Genomic DNA, 25,031 nt, shown 5'->3' on the forward strand with positions numbered 1-25,031 from the left:
CTAAGGGGACAATGAACCTGAAAAGTAGCAAATTCGGAAGAGGAAATATTTTTACCACACAACGTATAATTAGTTTGTGGAACTCTTTACCACAAGTTGTCAGTGAGGTCAAGAGCTTATCAGGATACAAAAAACGAACTAAATGTTTGTGTGTGCAACGATACCTTCTGCCCAGCACACATACCCTACCCCAATTATGGTAGTAAATATTAAAAAAAAAAAATAAACAAGAACTTTGGAAGGGACAGAAACCCTCAAACTTTGGGACTGACACCAACCTCTGAACTCCTGGGGGTTAGGAGGAAACCTTCCTTGGGGCAGATTAATCCACAACTTCCTACTTCTGGGTTTCCTCCTCTAAAGCAGATGTTACTAGCCACCGTTGGAGACAGGATATTGGACAAGACAGATCACCGGTCTGATCCTGTATGGTAATTTCTGTGTTCTTGGAATAATAATTTTTATAATAAAAATCATATTTTTACTCATTATTCTTGTATTCAACTGCAGACACACAACAGAACCATTTTGGTTCAAATTTTAAAAAAAGGTAGAGATCATGAGTGGAAAATTTCAGCCCAATAATGGACTTAACATTAGGAGTGTCTGAAGATATAAGTTTGTAATGGAAGTTATTAGACAACCTTAGTATAGGTGTTTCTAGCACTCCAGCTGTAATACCTATATTTTGATTACCAATAGCTAAGGCTACATTTTAGTCACAGGTATTTTTAATAAAAGTCATGGACAAGTCACGGGCAGTAAACAAAACTTCACGGCCTGTGACTTTTCCATGATTTGTACTATATACTCCTAACTAAAGCTTGGGCCAGGGGTGCTCTGGGGAGGGCGGTCTGGGTGTGCCGCGGAGGGGGATGGGGGTGGGTGGGTTGGCCCAGGACCCCCACTGGTGCTGGGGGGGAGGGGGAAGGGAGAGCAGGTGGGCGGCAGCGCATGGCCTAGGACCCCTGCTGGTGCTGGGGGGGAGGGCAGAGAGAACAGGCGACAGCACACGACCTGGGACCTCCACTGGTCCTGGGTGGGAGGGTTGGCAGGCTCCCTACCTGGCTCCACGCAGCTCTTCGGAAGCGGACAGCATGTCCCTGCAGCTCCTAGGAGGAGTGAAGGCCGGAGGGCTCCGTGCACTGCCTCCACCACGAGCTCCGGCTTCACAGCTTCCATTGGCCGGGAACCACAGCCAATGGGAACTGAGGGGGTAGCCCTGGTGGAGCCTCCCCCTAGGAGCTGCAGGGACATGCCAGGCACTTCTGGGGAGCCCTCCCCACCCCCTCCCCCGAGGTAGAGCACTGCCCCACGCTCCAACCCCCAGCCCTGAGCCCCCCCATCCAAACTGCTGCTAAGCCCTGAAGCTAGCCACACTGGCCGCTACAAAAGTCACAGAGGTCACCGAAAGTCACAGAAATCCTCCATGATAGACAAGAAGCCTAAGAATAGCACTGGTGGGGGTCTCTCTTTCAACTATGCAACATTCAATGCAAATCCCTGTTTCTGCCTTCAAACTTAATTATACAATAAAAAACTGCCTCAGTTTCTCATTTGAGCCAGCTGAGAGATGGTGAAAATCAGAAAAAAAACAATCATCACGGTTCAAGTGTGACAGTGATGGAAATCAGCTGTCAAAAAATGAAAAGGTGTCTACGTTAGTTTAGTCTGATCTCACAGCAGTTCACGCGCTAATGGGCTTTTCTCGATACTTGGGCTTGGTTCTGGTTGTAATTCTAACAATGAAGCCAGAGTAACACCATATAGAGATTTGATTCAAACTAAGCAAGTCCAAAGCACAAATAATTTAAAATTTTCAATTGTTTATAAGTTTAAGTTTAAAAAATAACCTAAATCACAAAAACAGCACTTCTTACCATACAAAATTAGTAATTTTATTTAATGTTGCAGTATAGATTGAAAAGATACAAGTATTCAAACTCTCATTAACCGGCTTCAACAAGACAGATCTATTTCCATTTGTAACAAGTTTTTCATTTGTTTTAAGATGCACAATGAATGTTCAAAATGACTGTCTTAAAGAAAAAGGTTACGGCCTGATATTACATCTGTACCACGCATGAAACTCACAATGAAGTTAATGGCAGTATTATTCACAGAGCAGCTGCAGAATCAGGCCCACAGTATGACAAAACTAGTAGCACAGGAACCAAATTCTACAGTGCACAAAAAGCTTAAAATGCTGCTTTTGCTGACTAGCCAAATACCAGTCCAGACCATAAATACACTACTCTTGCTAAAGGAAACAAAGCAGATTAGAGCTCAGGTCTCAGTACTCAGTCTTTCTTCTACAAATGGATATGTCAAATTGACAGTTATGCATGAAAGTTTTAGGCAGCAGAGTGTCAAGTATCAGAGGGGTAGCCGTGTTAGTCTGGTTCTGTAGAAGCAGCAAAGAATCCTGTGGCACCTTATAGACTAACAGACGTTTTGCAGCATGAGCTTTCATGGGTGAATACCCACTTCTTCGGATGCAAGTAGGCTACTTGCATCCGAAGAAGTGGGTATTCACCCACGAAAGCTCATGCTGCAAAACGTCTGTTAGTCTATAAGGTGCCACAGGATTCTTTGCTGCTTAGGCAGCAGACTTGCTCATTCCTTTTGGTCATCACTATAGCAATAAAGACTGGTGATATTACTGCACCAAGGCGTACATAGCTCTGCATGAAGCTATTTTCCCCCAGACACATATGTTCTATTTTCACATGTGCTGAGAACCCAAAACTAACGGGAGGCCCTGGGAGATGCTAGTGCTCAGCACAGTTGGAAAAACAAAAATAGGCAAACTGCTGCTATAGATACATAGATTTCAAAAGCAAAACCTAAGCCGGAAAATGCCCTAGAAACAATGGTTTACCACTATTTTGTATATATTAAAATATATATTTAAAAATAACACTGATATCTTATTTTTTACTCAGAATGGCTACTTATTTATCAATAACATTTGCTCATATAAACATCAAAAACATGCATTATAAATTAACATGGTAGCCCCTTGCTAGAACTATTTGCCTTGAAAAGCAATGTGTTCTGTGATTCTGGAAGAAAGAAAAGGAGTAAGGAAGATGAAGACCAAAAGCAATTTTCTCCTCATGTTAGATCTACACAGGTTTCTCAAACTCCCACAGCATTCCTGCTATAAAGTATAAATAATGTTTGTGCCTCCTGTAATGTCAGGCCTCTCTTGCTGCTGAAGAAATCCTCCTCTCCTGTTACTTCAACCGCAGCATCACCTCTCCAGATGTGAGTATCTCCATAACTTCCTGTTTCTTACCACATCAAATTTAATCTACACAGCCTCACTTAGAAAGCCTTACATATGTAATTTTACTGCACCTACTTCCCTGCTCTCATTTCTCCTTATTCAGCCCCATCCCCTACTCTCTTCCCAGTCCTCTTGCCTCACTATTCCATTTTCTTCCTTCTATTCTTGACTTCACATCTCAAACATCCAAAAGTTTCAATATGTTCCATCAGAAAAGCCCTCTCCCCACCTTCAAATTGCTCCTAAAACCTCTACAATTACAAGAAAAAAATCCTTCCATCCACCTCATCAACAATTCTCATGTCCTCCTTTACCTCAGCAGTTTGTAATATCATGTGATTGATTTGACCAACATAGGGCCTGAACCTGCAAGTCCTCTGCATGTGAAACTCCTATTGAAGCCTATGGGAGTTTTGCACAGAAGGCTAACAGGATTAGGCTCCCTTCAATTATCAACTCTTTACGGCAGAGAATGTATCTTCATCTACAAATTGCGAGGTACCATGTAAATTTGGGATACCTGATTACATAATATAAACTTTTGTTGAGATCTACTAATGAAAAGCACTATAGATGAGTTACGTATTATTAGCTGTTTTGGTAAAGCACTACTGAGAAAAGCAGTAGGGGAGGGGAGGAAAGTCTCCTTCTGAGAAAAAATAAATAAATCACAAAATACATTATGGAATTCTTAAGACCCATTTTAAATATGGAAGGGGAGGGAAAACACACTGATCTAATGTTAAAAGCTTTGATCTTTCTCCATTAGTCCATTATGATCTTTCATACTACATACCTGAATCATCAGCTAATCTGCTGATTCTCTCCAGCACAGCAATACAATCTCTCTCATCATCGCTGACTTCCTTCAAAGTGTCCAGCAAACTTCGAGCCACCATTTGCCTAGTTCATGAGAGAATAAATATCATACAATTTTTGGAAGCAGTAACGTAATGTTTTCGATTACTCAATATTTCTTGGTGTGGACAAGTTTTCTAACCAGACCATAAAAATGGATCTAAATAATTTTACATTAATAACTTTAACTAAAGTAATCTTAAAAATACTCCAAGGATTTTTAGAGCTATACTAAATATCAGAACTATTAACATTAAATGTAAAAAGTTGAATTAATGTTAACAGTCTCTCTTCAATTTACAAGGACAAAGGAAATCAGAGGTGACGTCAACAACCTGGGATTATTCCCCATCCTCAGGGGGCGTGGGGGTTGAGAGAGTCAGATTTTCATCCTCAACTCTGAATTCCCCTACTTGGCTGAGGCAAGGTGAGGCGAGACCCTTGCTTTTAAACAGTTTTTGATACAACTACGGGTTATTTCCACTAATGAAAGTATGAGCACTCAGTAAAGACTAACTATAGCCAAATTAAAGATAACCTACCGATGCTGCATTTTGTGCAAAGCCTACCCAAAGTCATGTACATGCATCATGAAAATAAACACATGTACAGCTCTGTTTATGCTTGAGTAACAGATATGCAACATTCATGTAAATCAGAACCACCTCACCCACTACTTTTAACTCATGAAATTTTTATAATGAACCCAAAACATCTTGATATTGACACTACAGACTAGTCTAGAAATTTAAAAGGACAAGATTCAAGTTTTAACCAAAATTGTAATTTGTTAGTGACATGGATGGCTCTAAACGGGATGTGTTCAGACAACATGGTTAATGACTGGTTAGTAATCGTAGCCGCTACCAACTTTCCTCCTTGTAAGCAGCCTACACTGGCATTTGATTTTCTTTCTGAAACCAGTTTTGCACTTTTTGGCAGCATAGATGGGATATACACAACTATCCCCAGTTTGGATGGTCCTCTAGCTCTCTATATAGTAAGGCAACCCAGACAAAAGTGCATTGCCCCCACAGGCTGCTGGCTCTTTGTGCATGTCCTTCAAGCAACCTATCCCATTCCTGACGCAGTAAGGGATAATCGCCTAGATATTCCCAGAATGGACTGGTACAATCACAGTGACATAGGTGTGGACAGAAAAGTTTGACGACAAATGGGAGGGCCATGGAAAAATTCAGCTGTGTGGACAAATCAACCACATAATTAAAACAATCACATAAGAGTGTTACAGACTGGTTACTAATAAATGGCTGTATTTCTCACATACACAGGGCCTTAGGAACTTTGCAATTCATTTAACTGGAGCCAGGAAAATACACACAATTTCCATGAATGTCAAAAGCCTCAACATTAACAATCATTTAAAACTTTCTAGAATTAAAATGGGTAAACTTTTCCACAATATCAAAAGTAATCCATCCACATTACACACTAACCATCTGCAAAACTGTTCTAAATGAAAAAAAAATATTTTAAGAAACTCTTTTCTTTTATATTTTCTTTAAAAATACAACAAACTGTAGAAACTCTTCACTTTTTCCAAGTCTGCTCTTGAAATGAGATCACCTATGCCAAGTTTCAATCTGGAAAAAGTGTTATACATATCTAAATAGAGAAACAGCTAATAAAAACACGCTTATTGACTATAATGTAACAAGAAAATTCCAGTTTGATCAGGATTCATGCTTTGTCCAAATTTTTTATCATCAAATGACCAGAAGTATCTATGTAGTGCTCAAAAGTTTACCCTGAAAACTCAGCTTGTATGTAAGAAACTCTGTACGTGATGTAAATTACCTCCCTTCCTTCAACTAGCAGGCAACCAACAGGTTTCACCTGCCATCTCCCAGCCCTACCACTGCCACTCTGCATCCTTTCCCCAAGGTTTCATTGGCCACTGGAACCTTAGACAGAGAATCATAGGGAAAGAATGATTACTTACCCCAGAGTGCATGGTTCTTCAAGATATTGTACTCAATGTGGGTCCTACTGTAGAATGGGCATGCGCCTCATGCACAAAAGATTGATATCTTCTAAATAGCTGGGTCCTTTGATGCCATTTATGCACTCTATGCTTCCCTGTGGTCCTACAAAAGGGCATAAAGAGCAGGACAGCCAAGACCCTCCCTCAATTCCCTCACAATTCAAAACCCATAGTTGCTTAGGACTCCCTAAAGTGGGTATTGAGGATAGGTCACAAGAGCCACATTGATTACACCTTGGGAGTGGGATGTAATCAGTCACTGTAGGTAAGTAACTGTTCTTTCTTCTTCAATTATATGTAACTGGTGACTGGAAAGCAGTGGCCTCACTGGATGGTGGGAACGAGAAATTTCAGCTATACTACTCAAATAACGATTGAAGCACTGGTCTCCCAAACTCGGCATCTGACCTAGTTGCTAAGTCAAGGATGTAATGTTTGACAAAAGTCAGTGAGTTGCCCATTGTTGCTACCTTGTAGATCTCAGCATATTCCTGAAGCAGGCAGAAGACAATGGCTGTGCCATGGTGGAGTGAGCCTTGACATTTGGAGGAGAGTGTGGCCAGACATCTGATAAAACAGATGGAAATACAGGGCATGATCCACACAGATTCTCTGTGATGAGATGGCCTGGCCTTTCAAAGGGATGACCGTAACCAGAAAGAGGCAAGGGACAGGCTTAAAAGGCTTGGCCCTGTCAATGTAATAGAGTATGACTCTGGAAATGTACTTAGCTTCTTTTATCCTGTGTCAAGTCAGATTTTGGGAAGAATATATGCAGATTGAATGAATAGTTTAGGTGGAATTTTGAGACCAACTTAGGGATGAATCTGGGATGCAGATATTGCACAACTTTGTCCCTGTGAAAGAACATACAGGCAGGTCCAGCCATGAGAATTTAGAGCTCACTGATCCTCCTTGCCCAGATGATGGCAACCAGAAAAACCATCTTAAGGGTAAGATGGCACAATGAACAGTGTGCAAGCTGTTAAAAAGGAGGTGCTTTAGGAGGAGGATGTGGAGGACCAAGATCAAAATTGGATCTCTAACCAGTGGTTAAGCATGCAGAAGATTTTTGAGAAACTTGGATACAGCTGGGGGTACAATGGAGCATGACTGAACCGCAGAGTGATGTGCTGATATTCTTTTGAGGTGAACCATGAGAGCAGACCAGCATGCTTTAAGTGCGGCATGTAGTTGAGGATCTTAGGTATCGGGGCTGCTACTGGGTCTAGATTGCATTGGGCTGCCCATATGGAGAACTTCATCCATTTCAAAGAGCACCTCTTTCCTGTATATGGCTTTCTGCTCTCTATGAGTATTTCTAGAATTGCTGGAAGCAGTCTTTGTTAGTAGTGCTCCATCAGCCAATATTCAAGTCATCAGGTGCAATGACAGCAGGTCTGGGTGCAGAATCTGAACACGATTCTGTGACATTATGTCTGGGCAGCCTGGGAGTTGGATGGAGTGCCAAATGGACACCAGCAATAGGTCCAAAAGTCAAAACTGCTTCAGCCAGTAAAGAGTTCCAAGAATCAAAGTGGCTCTGCCCCTTCTGACTTTGGCTATCAACCTGGGGATCGGGGGAAAATTGGTGGAAATGCATTCAGGACTTGAGTCTATTGTTGCAAGAAGCAGTCTGGCAACAAAACGGGGCATTTTATTCCTCTGGAGCAAAAAGTTTGGGTATTTGGCACTGTTCCAGGTGGCAAAAAGATCAACTGTAGAAATCCTAAATTGACCAAATATCAGCTCTGTGATGGATTTCCACGGCAACCACCCATTGTTGGCTACTGCAGGTCTGCTCAATAAGTCCGTTAGGTTGTTGCTGATTTCTGGAAGAGAACGAGCCAATGGAGTTATCCCATTTGGGCAGCATATCACAGCTTGATGGCTTCCTATCAAAGGGGTAATGAACCAGCTCCTCCCTACCTATTTATATAGTGTATTGACCATCAAGATCTGTACCATGGAGTTCCATAGGAGGGTAGAAAATGCCATACAACCCAGTCTATGGGCATGAGCTCCGGGATGTTTACGTTTCAAGTCATCTTGGGACCAGGTTCCCTAGACCTACAAATGGTTTAGATGGGCTCCCTATCCTGTTCCTGATGGGTCTATAATGAGTATCATTGTCAGAGGGGGCAGAGTATTGAACATTCTTTGATCTGTTCTTGGGGCTTAACCACCAACTGTGCTCTCTCAAAACTTGAAGTGGAACTGTGACCCTCTTGCTCATGTGGTGTTTGGACAAGGAGTACTCTCCCCTCAGCCAGAGTTGTAGAGACCAAAGGTGAAGTTTGGAAAGTGATGTCATTTATGTACCCACCAACAAGTGGCCAAGTAGACCTCAGCAAGTCTACATTGTTACAACAAGACTTGACTTTAGATTGTTTATTATTGATCAGAAAGAGTGGAACCTGTCCTCTGAAGATAAGATTTCACCAATGGAGAGCTGATTGTAGCTCGTATGAACTCTATCATTTGTGATGGAATGAGACAAGATTTAGACTCCAGCCTCTGATCAGTCAATCCTCTAGGTACAGGTAAACATGAATATCCCCTCTCCTTGACTGTACTGCTGCTAACACCACTAAGCAATTTGTCAAGATCTTCGATCCCATGGAGAATTCAAATGGCAGTGCCTTGTACTGGTAATGGTTGGGACCCACTGTGCATCATAGGTACTTCCTGTGGATGGCTATATGGAAGTGTATGTCCTGTAAGTAGAGCCGCTAATCAGTTTTGAGCTTGAACAGATGGAATGAGGGAGGCTAGTTTTACCATCCTGAACCTGAGGTAATGTATGTATTTGTGGCATCTCCACAGATCTACCATAGAATAAAGAGCCATTTTCTTCAGAAAAGGAAATACAGAAAAAGAAGCCTCTTCCCCTGTATTTGGGTAGCACCTCCTTTGGCTCCTAGACAAAGCAATTAAACCACTTCTGCCTGCAGTAGGTTCTTGTGAGAGAAGTCCCTGAAGAGGAAGAGGGAAATGAGGTGGAGATGGGCTAAGGAATGAAATCTGATAGAAACCATCACTAACTACTATCCTGACACCCTTCTTTCTGGTGGCAGACCATAGCTGGTGCAAGAAGCAAGGTGGCTTCTGAAGATTATGTTCACTAAAGTTGCTCTGATGTGGCTCCCAACAGTCCTGTCAAATATGCTGATGTGTCACTGGCACAGTATGTGTCACTGAGAAGTAGACTGGCATTTCCTGATGTATCTGGGCTTTTTCCCAGGTGGATAACTCTGCTCTCTGATGCAATAGGCTCTTCTGTCTCATCTGAGGTGTGTAGTAGTATGGTTTTTGATAAAGAGACAGTGCTTAGATTCCAAAGGAACGCATGGTAGCCTTCAAATCCTTCAAAGAATGCAGATCATGGTCTGTGTGATTGCTGAGCAACTCCATCCCTTCTTAGGATAGGTTCTCTACAATGGCTTGCACCTCCTTTGGAATTCTGATACCTGACGCCAAGATCCTTCTTATAGTGACTGCCAGAGCTGCCCCGATGAACACAGCTATTCACAAGACTTTTATCTTGTGCACACAAGGCAAGTACGCACCTACTTCACAGTTATATACTCAAAGAACCATAGATTACTTTACTCGGGCACGCCAAACTCCTCTTAATTGCTTGCTGATTTGGAACCAGCATCGAGACTTCTCCACAGAGCACAGGTGATGTAGAGACTTCCTCTATGCACAACCATTTTATCCCTTTCTTCCCCTAATTTCTATCACAGGGTCTAAGTGGTGCAAGACTCTCTTACCAGAGTTTTTAATAAGAAATGAATTTCACCCTAAAAGTACACATTTAGAAAAATAAAGGAAGGTTAGAAAAAAGTTGCCATTTGCTTTCTGCAAGCATTCTAAATCATGATTTGGAAGATTTTTCAAGTTTACAAAAAAATAGGACTTGAAACCAGTCATTTTACTACTAGTAATTAGAATATTTGTCAAACAAACAAATCTAAAAGAGTTTCTGCATTCATTCCCAACTTTACACTGAACTTCAATGTACCACTACAAATGAAAAGATTAACATCCAAACACACACACACACACACACACCCCTAACCCCCTGGACTTGGCAAATATCAGAAGTGATTATAAAGTAGATTAAGACCCCTAACACTGGCTTGAGAACAATGGTAAATCTATAACTCCAACTTCTGTTCAGATCATTTCAATGCACCTTCCTAATCTAAACTCTGAGTCTGTTTTGAAGATAAAGTATACTTCAGCAGTCTTTCCTCAGAAATGGCATAATTTTCATTTGAAATGTATACATGTAACATTAAGTACAGTTATAAGAAAACATACGGATCAACCCATAACGGGGTCATGGGGAAAAGAGAGAAATAAACTGATCGTGCACATGTAGGGAAGAAGGTAGTTTGAAGGGAAAAAAGAAAGAAAAGATTACTTTATTTTATTAAGTGGAGTTGAAAACCTCTTGAGAATGCATGTGGGGAAAAAGTTAAGAATTATTCCTGTTAAGTTTGAACCTCATAGGCTTGACATTTACAAAAGTTGTATTTTCCTCACTAACTGTTTTTTATTACATATCACAATAAAATACCATAGGCCTTAGAAAGTTTATTTAGAAACTACTACTTTGGTGATCTGCTGATTCAACCCTCAATTGCAAAACTGTGAGGAAACGTTGGGTGTCAGGGATTTCTCCACAGAAGTAAACCCAAATTAGCACCACCAACTATTAAATGCAAGATACTTGAAGAGGAAGAAAATTGTTCACGGCTATAACAAGCTAAACCTTAATAAATTAGAACATTTAAAAACTTTAGTTCAGTCTGAAAAATGAAGGACCAGTCTGGTAAATTGGGGGCATGTCGCTTTTAGGGACTATTCACATGCTTAATATTAAGCACATGTAAATCTTTAAAGGACAGAGGCCCTAAATACCAAAATTAACAGGCTAATCTGCAATGTGACTGAAAAGTATACGGAAAGCAAGCTTAAAAATTAAGAACTGCACATAAACACATTATTAAAGGTAGTTTAGGTCTAAAATATAAGCTTTATTAAAATAAAACAAAAAAACTTTTACAGTAACTTACATTAATATCAAAATGTTCATGATCTTTTAAAATTCCAACAAAAAGAGGTTTTGGTTTGGATTCAAACATTCCCTTGCAGCATGTGAAACCCAAACACTATTGCACAAAAACCAGAACATGAAATAACTAGTTCACTTGCATTATTATAAAACACACAGTGGGGAAAAATAAACCAAGCGCACAAAAGGTGAAAAAGTAAATTAGATTTTTAAAATGTTTTCAATTTTAATACCCTAAAGAAGTTTTAATACTCAAACTGTGGTCTGTGGACTACTTGATAGTCTGCTCAGAGCTGGCAGGTCACAAGACGCTGGCGCCCCTTGTTTGCAGCTGCTACATTTAATTAAATAAATAAATATTTTCCTAGTATAACTTTTCCACATAAATTATGACAGCCCTGTGGCAATTACTGCCATGTGACTGTTAATAGGAGGGGAAGTATCCACAGGAACCTATTAGGATATGATCCACTTTATGAAAAACTTTGAGGATCTCTGAGAATTAAAGTTACTTAACCGGTAAGAAATGTTTTGCTTTTGTTGTTTTTTGGCGGGAGGGAGGGTGAAGGGATTTGTATGGGGGGGGGGGGGGGGATTAACACATGAATTTTAACCTGACAATTTATTTTTAAAAGAAATTTTTAGAACATTTACATGTCCACAGATGACCTCTAATCAGATATCTAAATCAGATTAGTACACAATATGCACCTTGTTCTCTAAACAGAACATTTAAAAAGCATACCTGTTAAATATGTTCTCACTTGCAGCGTACTTGTCCAGTCTTCCCAAAGGCGTCAACATTTCATCTTGTGAGACAAAGTCCAGGGCTGAAGGTATAATAATCACATCAGACTCTGAGCTGTAGTCATCCACACCAACTATCAGAGACATCAGAAATATTCCTTATAATCATAATACTTTAACACTACAATGATGACCTTTGTTGGTCTGAGGACAAGCAAGTCTAGGCAGGAATCTCTGTCTCAGATAAATATATATTGAACTACATTTTAAAAATACCCTCATTTTCCTTTACAGTCGTTTTCCTTCTATGAAACCCTCTTTATATAGGTCAATGTTTAATCTCAAAACCTGTTTGCTTCAACTTGCATGCCATTTGCTCCAACTTCCCAAGTCTGAAATGTCACAAAATGTTTAAAGCGGCAGTAGTTACACAATATTGCCATTTGCATACATCAAATGACTGTTGACTAATCCTCTGACTCGTCAGTCAACTCAACTTTTAAAAAAACATCTACATTAAATATTTCAGTAAAATAAAAATCTATAACTATTGACAGATGTAGTTTTTGCAGACAATGTACATCTGGACTAAGGAGCAATTAAAGATGAATATTAATGCAATTAAAAATGTCTACTAAGCACAAAAAAAATGCACACAAATGAAAGTTGAGTACAAAAATGAACTTCAAATATTTGCTGTAATATTATAGTCCAATATCAAATGTAGAAAATATTTCCCAATGCATCTACTTCTATATAGAAAACATACATCTGAAATATTAACTGCACATACACACATTTCAATCTGAAAAGTAGCTTTATGCAGGCACATACTTGCATCCACATGCAGCCTCAGTAAAGTTACTTGGGCTGTGTATGGGAATTCTGCATGGAGCAGTGTGAAGGATGGGGGCTTAAGCTAAGTCTCTGAATGCGTATAACTCCTCCAAGTTAATTGAAGATTCAGTATAACAGGCCAAGGACTTACTCATGCGAGTCCCAAAGAGCTCAAATGAGACTACTCTTATACCTACAAACTGTGGGAATCACAGGTCAAAGGTATTACCACTATAGGTCTGACACCACAGCACTGTATAACTACTTCCTAATCAGTCTGGCTATTTAAGTTCTGCCATATAACATTTTCAAGGCTACAGACTTGGTATATCAGCTTAGGACTATATTTTTTAAAAGCAAAATCAGAAAAAGAAACACACTTCTCTACTCATCTTTTATAAAATCATACTATGGGTATGTCTACACTGTAATTACAAACCTGCAGCTGGCCAGTGACAGCTTACTTGGGCTCATGGGCTCAGGCTAAGGGGCTGTTTAATTACAGTGTAGACATTCGGACTCGGGATGGATCCTGCACTCTAGGACCTTGCGAGGTGGGAGCCAATGGGGGCGGCGGGAAGTGGCATGGGCCGAGGGATGTGCTGACCGCAGCTTCCTGCCACTCCCACTGGCCTGGAGCGGCGAACTGCGGCCAGTGGGAGCCACCATCGGCCGAACCTGTGGACGCGGCAGGTAAACAAACTGGCCTGGCCCACCAGGGTGCTTACCCTGGCAAGCAGCGTGCCAGAGGTTGCCGATCCCTGGTCTACACCGCAATTGAACAGCCCTTAGCCCGAGCCCCACAAGCTCAAGTCAGCTGGCACAGTGCAGACATACCCTAAGAGTTCTGAAAGTTAGCATTTCAGGCATATAATTTCTTTTCAATATTCCAAATGCATGCATCCATGATTTTCTGAATTGAATTCTTACACATTTTAGTTTTCAAAATGTACCTTCCTTAAATACCACACTATTGTATGTTATCTTATCTTAAGGGAGTGATATTTTAGGACCTAATTATATTAACAGTGTTTCTTTATATGTAAAGTCATGTACTCATTCCCCACCTGGGTAATAAACTGCCATTCTGTAATTGCTATAGAAGGAGATGACTAGGAAATATACATGAAAGTTGATGGATGGATGAGCAGCAAATATACCGAAAGAAAAGCGAAGTGGCCAAATTCTACAGTAGCTGGGAGTCAAATGTATGGGTTTCTTAAGGGAAATCAGGGAGAAAGGAAGAGAATAAGATTTGGGTAGGGAGGCAGCTAGGAACCAGCTTAGTAGGGGAGATCTAGTGCAGTAGCAGCTGGGAAGCGTGTAGGATAAGGTGGTGATAAAGTTGCACTTGGAGGGTAAGAGAAGACAGACACTTTGCAAACATGAAGTCAGACTGGGTGGAGTGATACTGAACTACTCATGAGAGTGGCTCAGGAAAGATCAGTTGTGTAATCAAATGATTGTAGCCAAAGAGAAAACACTTAGCAACCCGTTGTTTACACAACTAAACAGGCACTTGGGGAGGGCAGAGGTGGTTGAGATTTAGTGTATGTCTTCACTACCAAAGAGCTCTCCCACGCTGTAAAAAACAAAAAACCCCACTCCCATGAAGGGAGGCTTCCGACGCTGGGGTAGTCTACACTGCCACTTTACAGCGTGGAAACTTGCATCGCTCAGGGGTGTGTTTTTTCACACCCCGGAGCGAGACAGTTTCAGCGCTGTAAAGTGGCAGTGTAGACAAGGCCACAGGGTTTCTTTTGGGAATAGGTCCTGGTCTTCACTGGGAGATAGGAGAGGAAGAGAAAGTGTGCATGTGCGCGAGTTAACCTGATGTAACCTTCAACTTGGCCTGCTAACTCAGATAAAAACTACAAACTGGCTTGTCTTTGTCATGATTTTCCTCACGTTAGTTAAATCAAGTTAAGAATACACCTTTTTTTCAGAGTGAAGATAAGGCCTATGAGATTTTGTTTTCTAAGGACTGCCCAACACAGTCTTTATTCCAATTTAATTACGTTGGTTTAGACCTAGACACCCAGGAAATAAGACATACCAGAATAAGCCTCTTTATACCATTATAAATATGTCCACATTACCGGTTGCATCAATTCAACTATATTTATCTCTAAATGAATATAGCTAAATCAGTATAAAAAATGTAAGTAGACAAGCTCTTACTGACTGTTTAAGTTGGGAAGTTTTGCTGCTCTTTTCATGCTATGCATTATATTTTTAACAGATGCTTGGATGCCTAGATCCTGGGATACAGGTATTTTGTCTAAACTGAAATTAAAAAAAAATAAAACTACTAGAATGCTCCATTAACATGGCAAGTCATAGCTGAAGGGATTAAGTGTGAATTCTTGTGAATCTGATTAGTCAGTGCCTTTGTATGTTGCATTTCATACATATAAACCATTATAAATGCCAAGAATTATGGAGGCATGGAGTGGTAAAGTTAAGACTGTGTGAAATTTTCCCTTTGACGGATTTTAAAACCTTTTTTGTAGCTCAGTGTATTTGCTCATTCCATAAAAATTAAAAATGGGATGCAGTCTTTGAAGTTACTTTGGATTTTTTAAGGTACAAAAGAGCACTGACAAATGATCCTGGGACATAGAAAGACTCTGTGACAGGGCAATTTTCTGCAATATCCTTGAAAAACCTTAGTGAACTAAGCTTAGCAATCTTCAGAATCCACTGTATTAAATTCAAAGGTTATATACACCTCTACCCCGATATAACGCGACCCAACAGAATACGAATTCAGATATAACGTGGTAAAGCAGCGCTCCGGGGAGGGGGGGGGGGGCTGCGCACTCTGGTGGATCAAAGCAAGTTTGATATAACGTGGTTTCCCTTATAACACAGTAAGATTTTTTGGCTCCTGAGGACAGCGTTATATCGGGGTAGAGGTGTATTATTGTGTGTCTCGATAATCCAAGGATTATATTGAACAATGTCACAGACAAGAACGGTCTTTTGGGACAGTATGTGTGAAGTGGGTTTCCTGGGAAATATGTAAGGGGAGGAGAATGCATATTCCCCACCTCCAGTTATGTAAAAACCCAGCCTTTCATAGCAATGCCCTGAGGAGTCAGCCTTAGTCTGCTGATCACCTGCTACATGAGACCAGGATCAAAGGCTCAAGCTGTATAGAGAAAAGACTAAGGCTTTGGCTACACTTGCATTTCAAAGCGCTGCCGCGGCAGCGCTTTGAAGCGCTAAGTGTAGTCAAAGCGCCAGCGCTGGGAGAAAACTCTCCCAGCGCTGTCCGTACTTCACCTCCCTGTGGGGAATAACGGACAGCGCTGGGAGCGCGGCTCCCAGCGCTGGGGCTTTGACTACACTGGCGCTTTGTAGCACCGCAATTTGCAGCGCTGCAGAGGGTGTGTTTTCACACCCTGCTGCAGCGCTGCAAATTTGTAAGTGTAGCCAAGCCCCTAAACTATTCATGGTTGTGCAAGTTCTGAGCTAAGGCTGTTTTGAACTTGTAATCACAGAAAACAGCTTAGTGGGGTTCTGAAGGACTGACTCCTATCAGACTCCTGGTAAGCTTATTAGAATGCATGTAAGTAAGTTTTCTCTGTAATGCTTTCATCTTAAAAATAAATGTCCTTCCTTCTAAAGAGTTGTGTGGTTACTTTGGACTGCTGGCAATCAGTTATCACAGCCTTTGAAAAGAAATCAGAGAGCAGATGCTGGATGCTTGAGGCACTCTGGCTTGCTGGGGATATCACAGTGTAGGCTGGGAACTGTGCAATCTGGAAAAAACCCAGGTCAGGAGGGAGGGAGACATGTGTCTCTGTCCAAAAGAGTTGATGGCTGAGGAGCCAGGAGTCTAGAGTGGGTTTTGTTGATCGTGGAGGAGGAATATAGATGTAGTTACCCTGAACTTTTCTGAAGTGTATGTCTCTATGCCCCCTAGTTTTGGAACCATACAGCTGAATTCCCAAACCAATCTTTGTAATTCCCAAACTGCCCCAAACACATGCTGGTCTCCTCTATTCTACAGTGTAGAAGACATTTCTATATATAATATTTTTTATTTTTTGTTTTGGTTTTTAATTTGCCTAATTTGCCACAGATACTGGGAACTTTGTCAAGAGAGGTTGGTTGATTTCACCAATTGCAATACCTATTTCCAGCTGTCCACAAACTAAGTCATTGGTTGCTTGGATAAGTCCCTACTCCTTTGTCCTGTTTGGAGGAAGCAAAGGGATGATCTACACACACGCTGCAGCGTGTCTAGTGAAGACACTCCATGCTGATGGGGGAGAGCTCTCCTGTTAGCATAATAGAACCACTTCTGTGAGAGGCAGTAGCTATGTCAGCAGGAGCAGCTTTCTTGGGGACACAGCGCTGTCCACATTGGCGCTTATGTTGATGTAACTTACCTCGCTCCGGGGGGTGGTTTATTCACAACCCTGAGCAACATAAGTGATGCCGACATAAGCTGTAGTGTAGACATAGCCGAAGAGGCACTTTTGGAAGGGAGTATTTGTACTTGAAGTTGTCTTAAGTATAGAGGTTTCCAGTAGAGCTGGCCAAGTCACAGGATTTTCAGTTCACAGGAAATCTTCTGTTTTTTAAAACAAGGTTTCACCACGATTCAGAACAAAACCACATTTTTCTAAATTTGCCACGAACAAGACATCATAAAAAAAATTCATTTTGAAAACATCAAAACATCTGCTCCCTAGGATCCCCCCACAGCTGCTTAGTGAAACTGATATTCTTGCCAGTTTCCCTGCTCCAGCAGCATTGAAAATCAATAATGTAAAATTTCACTCAGCAGCTACTAGGGGCTCTGAGGCGCCAGGCAGTGCCAGCTGGTGGAGGAGTCTGGAACCCCTGGGGTCCCTGGTCTGAGGAAGTCCATATGGTGGAACTAGCCAGGAGCTGCAGATCTTGGGAGCCCAACCCAGGATTTCCAGGCTCATTCTCCTGTGGTAGCAGACCTGGAAGTCCTAGAAGGGTTGCCCTGAAGACACAAGCCCTGGACGACTGGAGTCCCGGGCCTCAGGCAGCCCAACACATGGGGTCTCGCTGCCTCTCCAGCTCCTCTGGAGCTGAGGGGAAGGCAGCAGGGAGGCAGAGTGCCCTGGGCTCTCCACCTGGCAACCATCTAGGAAAGGGCTTTTTGGTCAATTTCACTGGTAGAAGATGAAATTGACAAAAGCTATCATTTCAATTTTCCCAACCAAACCAAACAAAACAAAAACAAAAAACTTTGATTTTTTTGGCAAAACTAAAATTTTCTCATGGAAAAATGTGGTTTTGCAAAAAGGGTATTTTTCATAAGAAAATCATTCTGAGGAAAAATGTTCAACCAGCTCTAGCTCCCAGCTCAGCTCCTAAGATACATCTGTTAGGCAACAAGTCATTTATGGTTTCACCATCTACTAGTGTTAGCCCAATGAAGGCTTATCAGACCAGCACAACAGGCACTGTTGCAAAGGAGTCTGCTAGAAGTAGTGGGTACAAATTAAGGGCTTTATGGTGAGACAACAAAGGAGGACCATGCCTGGCCACTATATGTCCACTTATTCCAGACACTCAACTCCTAGTGCCTCCCCACTCACCCATCATCCCTGCTCTCTACGTATTCCAATCTCAACAACAACTTGGCCCTACCAGCCTGTGCTCCTGATAAAAGTCCATCTGGTTAACAGCCTCAAGTGCTGCATGTAATCAACTTCCCAGTGGGAGCCGGGGGGAGAAGAGAAGAGATGTGCACCACCACTACAGTAATAGCTCCAACTTTTGGGGGCTCTGGCTCTCTACACATACTGCTAGGGGGGGGGGGGGGAACCATCATTCTGTTGTCTGAATGCCTTTCAAAAACTGCAGCAGCAATCATTTTTATCAATTAAAGAACAAGAGCCAAGCATTCATCCTGGCCTCCATTTTGAGAAAAATACCCAAGGACTTATGGGCGTTTCACCTCTTCTCGACACAAATTTTCTAGTCACTGCTTTTCAGTGAGCTATGCCAGAAACAACAGGGTTAGTACTCCAGGGGCACTGCAGCTCCAATGGTGCAGCACAGAACAACCATGGATAAAGCAAAAATCCAAACATAGCAGCATAGTGGACACACTACACTGTTGGTACTTAAACCAGTGCCACTCCACCAACTGAGTAACCAACAGTCCAATTATGGTCATTTATTGCTAGCATGGACGGGACAACATAACTAGTGGCCTGCTAAACGCAGGGTTGTGAATTCAATCCTTGAGGGGGCCATTTAGGGATATGGGGCAAAAATCTGTTGGATGATTTAATTGGAGATTCCTCCTGCTTTGAGCAGGGGGTTGGACTAGATGACCTCCTGAGGTCCCTTCCAACACTGATAGTCTATGATTCTTAAAAAAAAAAACAAAAAAAACCACTCAAGGCCAGGTCTACACTCAAAATTTAAGTCCACCCAGCTGTCACTCACAGGTGTGACAAATCCACCTAATACGCACAGTAGATAGTGCTAGGTTGATGGAAGTATTCTTTCATCAATGTAGCTACTGCCTCTCAATGAGGTAGATTAAATACACCCATGGAAGAACCCCTCCCAATGCTATAACGAGTGTCTACTCTGAAGCGCTGCAGCTGTGCCACTGTAGCATTTCAAATGTAGACAAGCCCTACCTATGCTAGGGAATAGTGTTTTAGCCTAGCTCAGGTGAAAAGATGCAGCAAGGTTCTTCCAGTTGATAAAGGTGGTGTGACAGCTCCTGACTACATTTAGGAAATCAAAGCACTACTGGAAATGGCTTTCAGAAAAAGTTCACTCAAACAGTTAATGAAAACAGTTTAAACACTAATACAGACTCACTAGACAAACAACTTAATACTTTCACAGAAAGCATGTTTGAACCATGATGGAAACTTGGGTGAAACATGGCTAAAGGTGATCTTGAAAAGAAGAAAAAATGTTTTGGCTTGTGATCTTTGCTTCTTGATGATGTATAAAGACAGTGTGGGGGTTTTTTTGAGGGCGGAGGGGGATTCCTCCCTCTCTTGCCTTTAAGGGTAGTGTGAAACTGAGGTAATAAAGGTAATAATTGGAGATATACCAATCTCCTAGAACTGGAAGGGACCTTGAAAGGTCATCAAGTCCAGCCCCCTGCCTTCACTAGCAGGACCAATTTTTGCCCCAGATCCCTAAATGGCCTCCTCAAGGATTGAACTCACAACCCTGGGTTTAGCAGACCAATGCTCAAACCACTGAGCTATCCCTCCCTAAGGAGGGGAAACCGGAGGAAAAGGTTCTGCTTGTTTGTTACCAAGGCTTTGTCTACCCCTAAAGATTCTATGCCAATTAGAGTACTCACAAAGTTATGACAAGAAAGAGACAAACCTCCACAATTAAGATAGGGAAAGAAATTTTAATCAGAGCTTGTCTACACTTGAAATGCTGCAGCTGCACCATTGTAGCGCTTCAGGGTAGACACTACCTATGCCTACAGGAGTGGTTCTCCTGTCAACTTAAGTAATTCACCTCCCTGAGAGGCAGTAGCTAGGTCAACAGAAGAATTCTTCCATCAACCTAGCACTGTCTAACAGGGAATTAGGTCAGCTTAATTATACCACTCAGGGACATGGATTTTTCACACCTCTGAGGAACACAGTTATGGTGACCTATTTTCTAGTGCAGACCAGGCCTTCCTGTTCCAAACTCCAGAATACCCAATTAATTTACACCCCTGTACATCCACATCACACTTAAATCACACAGTTACAAAAAAAGTGAGACATTTGCCCAAAGGCTTAACATCAATTGAGCGTTTCTTGGAACTGTCAATAATATTAACACTTAAATGATTTCAAGCAACAGCTAATCAAGGTGAATGGTGAGAACCAGTAGGTATGAGAAAATAATGGTTTCCAAGAAGCAGTTATGTACTATCATGTCAAAAATTCTAAATCCTTAGCAATACCTAAAAAAGAAAAGGTAGTTTGAGTCACTGTGTCCAGTCATATACTAAAATGTCAAGAATTAGCATACTAAGAAGGATCTGTCATAACTGTCAGTTTAAAAAGAAACAAGGAAAGTACTGAGCTCAAGAGTTTCAAAGTCATTCTGCAATGAGGGCCAAATTCTATTTTTACATTATGGTCCATCAGCCAGGTTAGAGATTCAGTCACTAACATGAAAATATGCTCAGGAGAATATGCTTAGCATTAGTATCACCACTGCTCAGCCTTAATTTCTATTCCTTCTTGATCCTCCTTTCTGTGCATGTTTACGCACATGCACAAACATTCCTTTTTCCCCCCCCTCTGCATTCCCTTTGCTGCAGTGACTGCCAATTCCTACCATCTGTGGGTAGGTCTTCACAGCAAATGAAAATGTGATTGTAATGCAGAAAGGCATACCCATGCTAGCTTTAATCTAGTTAGCTTAGATAACATTGGTAGTGAAGATGTCGCTGCCTGGGCTTCAGTGGGGGCTAAGCGCCCCAGTACAAGCCCGCCAAGGAACCTGGGTACAGACTCAGGCAGCTAGCCTGAGTCAAAGCATCTTCACTTCTCACTACCTGCATGGGCTAGATTAAAACTACAGCAGGTATACCTACCCACACTACAGTCAAACCTTCATTTGCTGTTTAGATGTACCCAATGAGTCAATTCCACTCCCTTCCATCATTAAAATGATAAGAAATGACATAGTAATGTGTTACCATTAGACTTTAGAGCCAGCACCTCCATTAATCTCACTGGGGGATGAGGGAATTCAGAGCTGCCAGGGTTATTGTTTCAGATTATCTACAGACTCAGGAAGGAAGCACTGCATTGTTTCACACTTGGACATTTATCTTTGCAACTATGAGAGCAATACATTTTAAATAAATAAATAAAAGTTGAGATACTCCAGAATTTGATTATGCCATGTAGGCCACATACGCTGAACCAAGCCTGCTTTGGGATACGTTTCTCAAACTGGGGGTCCTGACCCAAAAGGGGGGGGGTCACAAGGCTGTTGTAGTGGGGTCAAACGATAAATAAAAATTGCCAGGGGAAGAAAAGCTGGAGGGAAGGGGGTACAGCAGCTACTGCTCTCTGGTCACCCAGCTCTGAAGGCACCACCACCACTAACAGCAGTGCAGAACTAGGGGTGGCAATGCTCCTATGAGTATGTACATTAATTTGCTATCACTTTTTTAAGGGGGAGGTGTCATCACAACCTGAAATATTTGTAAAGGGGAGGGATAGCTCAGTGGTTTGAGCATTGGCCTGCTAAACCCAGGGTTGTGAGTTCAATCCTTGAGGGGGCCACTTAGGGATCTGGGGCAAAAACTGGTCCTGCTAGTGAAGGCAGGGGGATGGACTCGATGACCTTTCAAGGTCCCTTCCAGTTCTAGGAGATTGGTATATCTCCAATTATTACCTTTTTTTACCTTTATTAACCCAGCAAAAAAAGTTTGAGAACCCTTGTGTTAGGTGGACCATTCCATTTTCAGTATGGAAGAGAAGAGTTACATTTATTTAATCCAAAATCAGCTACCTGTAATTAATCTGTATTTTTAATCAACTTTTCAGATTTATCTCACACGATGTGATTTTCCATCTTTAAGAGTGAAAAAGGACAAAAGAGAACACATCTGTTGATCCAGAATTAAAAAAAAATGTGACTTCTTAGGGCCTATCTACACAGCAAAATTGACCAGAATAGCTATTGCTAAATAAGCTTTTCTGCAACAAACTTCTGTTATTCTGGAATAAGTGTCCACAAAGAAAGCTATTCTGCAAATGTTATTCTAGTCAGTTTCCCCATGTAGAAAAGCCATTTATAGGACACAAATATATTAGTATATAAAGAATCTGGTACACCATTCCTTACTTCTAGTCCAATTTCCCTTGGTAACAAGCTGAATGAGATTCTTCAGGAGAGAGTCTACCAAACATAGTATTTTAAAAAGGGGAGGAGGAGGGTGCCCAAAAAGGAGTGAAGGCAAAAGCAGAAGATAGCTTGAACATCACAAAAGTACATGAATATGTAATCAGAAAAATAAAAGTATTCTAGATATTTAGCATCTGTTTATCGTCACCACCATGTTAACATGCAGATGTTCTTATACATTTTACATAAAGAACAGAATTATCAGAGACATAGATGAACACGATTTGTTGGGGGAAGAGTCAACATGGTTTTTGTAAAGGGAAATCATGCCTCACCAATCTACTAGAATTCTTTGAGGGGGTCAACAAGCACGTGGTCAAGGGTGATCCAGTGGATATAGCATACTTAGATTTTCAGAAAGCCGTTGACAAGGTCCCTCACCAAAGGCTCTTAAGCAAAGTAAGCTGTTGCGTTATAAGAGGGACACTGCTGGATCACTAACTGGTTAAAAGATAGGAAACAAAGGTTAGGAATAAATGGTCAGTTTTCAGAATGGAGACAGGTAAATAGCGGTGTCCCCCAGGGGTCTGTACTGGGACCAGTGCTGTCCAACGTATTCATAAATGATCTGAAAAAACGGGGTAAACTTGAGGTGGCAACAGGTGATACAAAACTACTCAAGATAGTTAAGTCCAAAGTAGACTGCCAAGAGTTACAAAGGGATCTTACAAAACTGGGTGACTGGGCAACAAAATTGCAGATGAAATTCAATGTAGATACATGCAAAGTAACGCACATTGGAAAATATAATCATATAAAATGATGGGCTCTAAATTAGCTGTTACCACTCAAGAAAGAACTTGGAGTCCTTGTGGATATTTCTCTGAAAACATCCACTTAATGTGCAGCGGCAGTCAAAGTGAACAGAATATTGGGAATCATTAGGAAAGGGATAATAAAACAGATGATAAAACAGATACTAAAAACAGAAAATATCATATTGCCTCTATATAAATCCATGGTATGCTCGCATCTTGAATACTGCGCGCAGAAACCAAGCACCACTTATAGAAGTTGTAACAGGACATTGCATCCACAATAGCTGTTCTGTTTCAGGTGTATACCAAGCAGCATGTCCACATATAACACATCATAAACCACTGCAGAAGAACTGTGTTGTGGCGGTCCCTGCACAGCTCCCCATCTTCTCCTCTGTCCTATTTTCTTCTTGAAAGACGTAAGTGTTTACATTTGACAAGTGAAACAAAAGGGGCTATGGAAAACTGAAATCTCAATAAAGCATCATATACCCAGAATGCAGAATTTCCCCCGAGTAGTGGCAGAGGTATTGTGGGACAGTACTGGGAGGGATACCTCCAATGCCAGCACTTTCTGTCCACATTAGTACTGCAACCATCCAAAATGACGGAATGCCTTGCTTTGAAGAGCAAATTAAAACTATGCTGACATCACCTGAGCACCACTAGAGACAACAGGATTTAGTAGACAGAGCTGGATTAGGAGTCAGCCAGGAACGGAAACCAGATCTCCTCTGTCACTGACCTGTTGTGTGACCGTAGCCAGTTACTTCACCTCTCTACCTGTTTCCCTCCACTTTTTGTCTGTTTTGTCTATTTTACTTATATTATAAACTCTTCAGAGCAGGATCTCTCTCTCGCTATGTCCCCTGGCAACAAGCCGAATGAGATTCTTCAGTTGAGAGTCTACCAAACATAGTATTTTTTATTTTAAAAAAAAAAGGGGGGGTGCCTAAAGGTATATTGGGCTTCTCTTTAAAATGTTCTGTATATCCATGTCCTACAACAAAGACTTAACACTGTTAGTGGCCATAGTTATTAACTAAGCTTTAACTATGCTATGTGTTAAGACAAACTACACTAAGAGACAACCAGTTATCTAACTGGTTACAAACTTGAGGTTAAAAAGCTGGACTATAGATAGTATGCAATGTAGTTGTAGCCATGTTGGTCCCAGGATATTAGAGACACAAGGTGGGTGAGATCATATCTTCTATCTTTTAAGTCGGTCCAATAAAAGACATAACCTCACCTATATTGTCTCTGTACTATAGATAGGGCAGACAACATTAAAAAAAAAACCTCACCATAACCAACCATCAGAAGTTACCTAATCTTTCAACTCACTCCTATCTATTACTACCTTGATTTGAAATGACTTTCAAAAAACATTTTGACTATATCTGACCACAAGACTATGCTTGCCAAACCCACTTTGATTGCTCACCTCCACATTTTTTTGAGAGATACAAAAAAGTCCACTGTAGGAGAGCCATTTATGTAGCATAGACACGACTAAATTTAATTTATCCACACCTGTTATAT

The 25,031-nt window shown here is 41.3% G+C and overlaps 1 protein-coding gene across 9 annotated transcripts in view; it reads right to left on the bottom strand.

Moving 5' to 3' along the window:
* Positions 1 to 25,031, bottom strand: part of PPP4R1 (protein phosphatase 4 regulatory subunit 1) — an 86,279-nt gene that overhangs the window by 48,417 nt on the left and 12,831 nt on the right. For 6 of the 9 annotated variants that reach the window (XM_045007335.1, XM_045007343.1, XM_045007341.1 and 3 more), the window contains 2 exons: positions 11,987 to 12,122; positions 4,089 to 4,195 (listed from right to left, as the gene is read on the bottom strand). In XM_045007335.1, coding sequence (XP_044863270.1) covers positions 4,089 to 4,195; positions 11,987 to 12,122 — 243 coding nt within the window. The remainder of the gene's footprint in view (positions 1 to 4,088; positions 4,196 to 11,986; positions 12,123 to 25,031) is intronic. The other 3 variants (XM_045007337.1, XM_045007344.1, XM_045007338.1) reach the window with 1 other exon arrangement.

The sequence above is a fragment of the Mauremys mutica genome, chromosome 2, assembly GCF_020497125.1.
Source record: "Mauremys mutica isolate MM-2020 ecotype Southern chromosome 2, ASM2049712v1, whole genome shotgun sequence".
Classification (NCBI taxonomy): Eukaryota; Metazoa; Chordata; order Testudines; family Geoemydidae; genus Mauremys; species Mauremys mutica.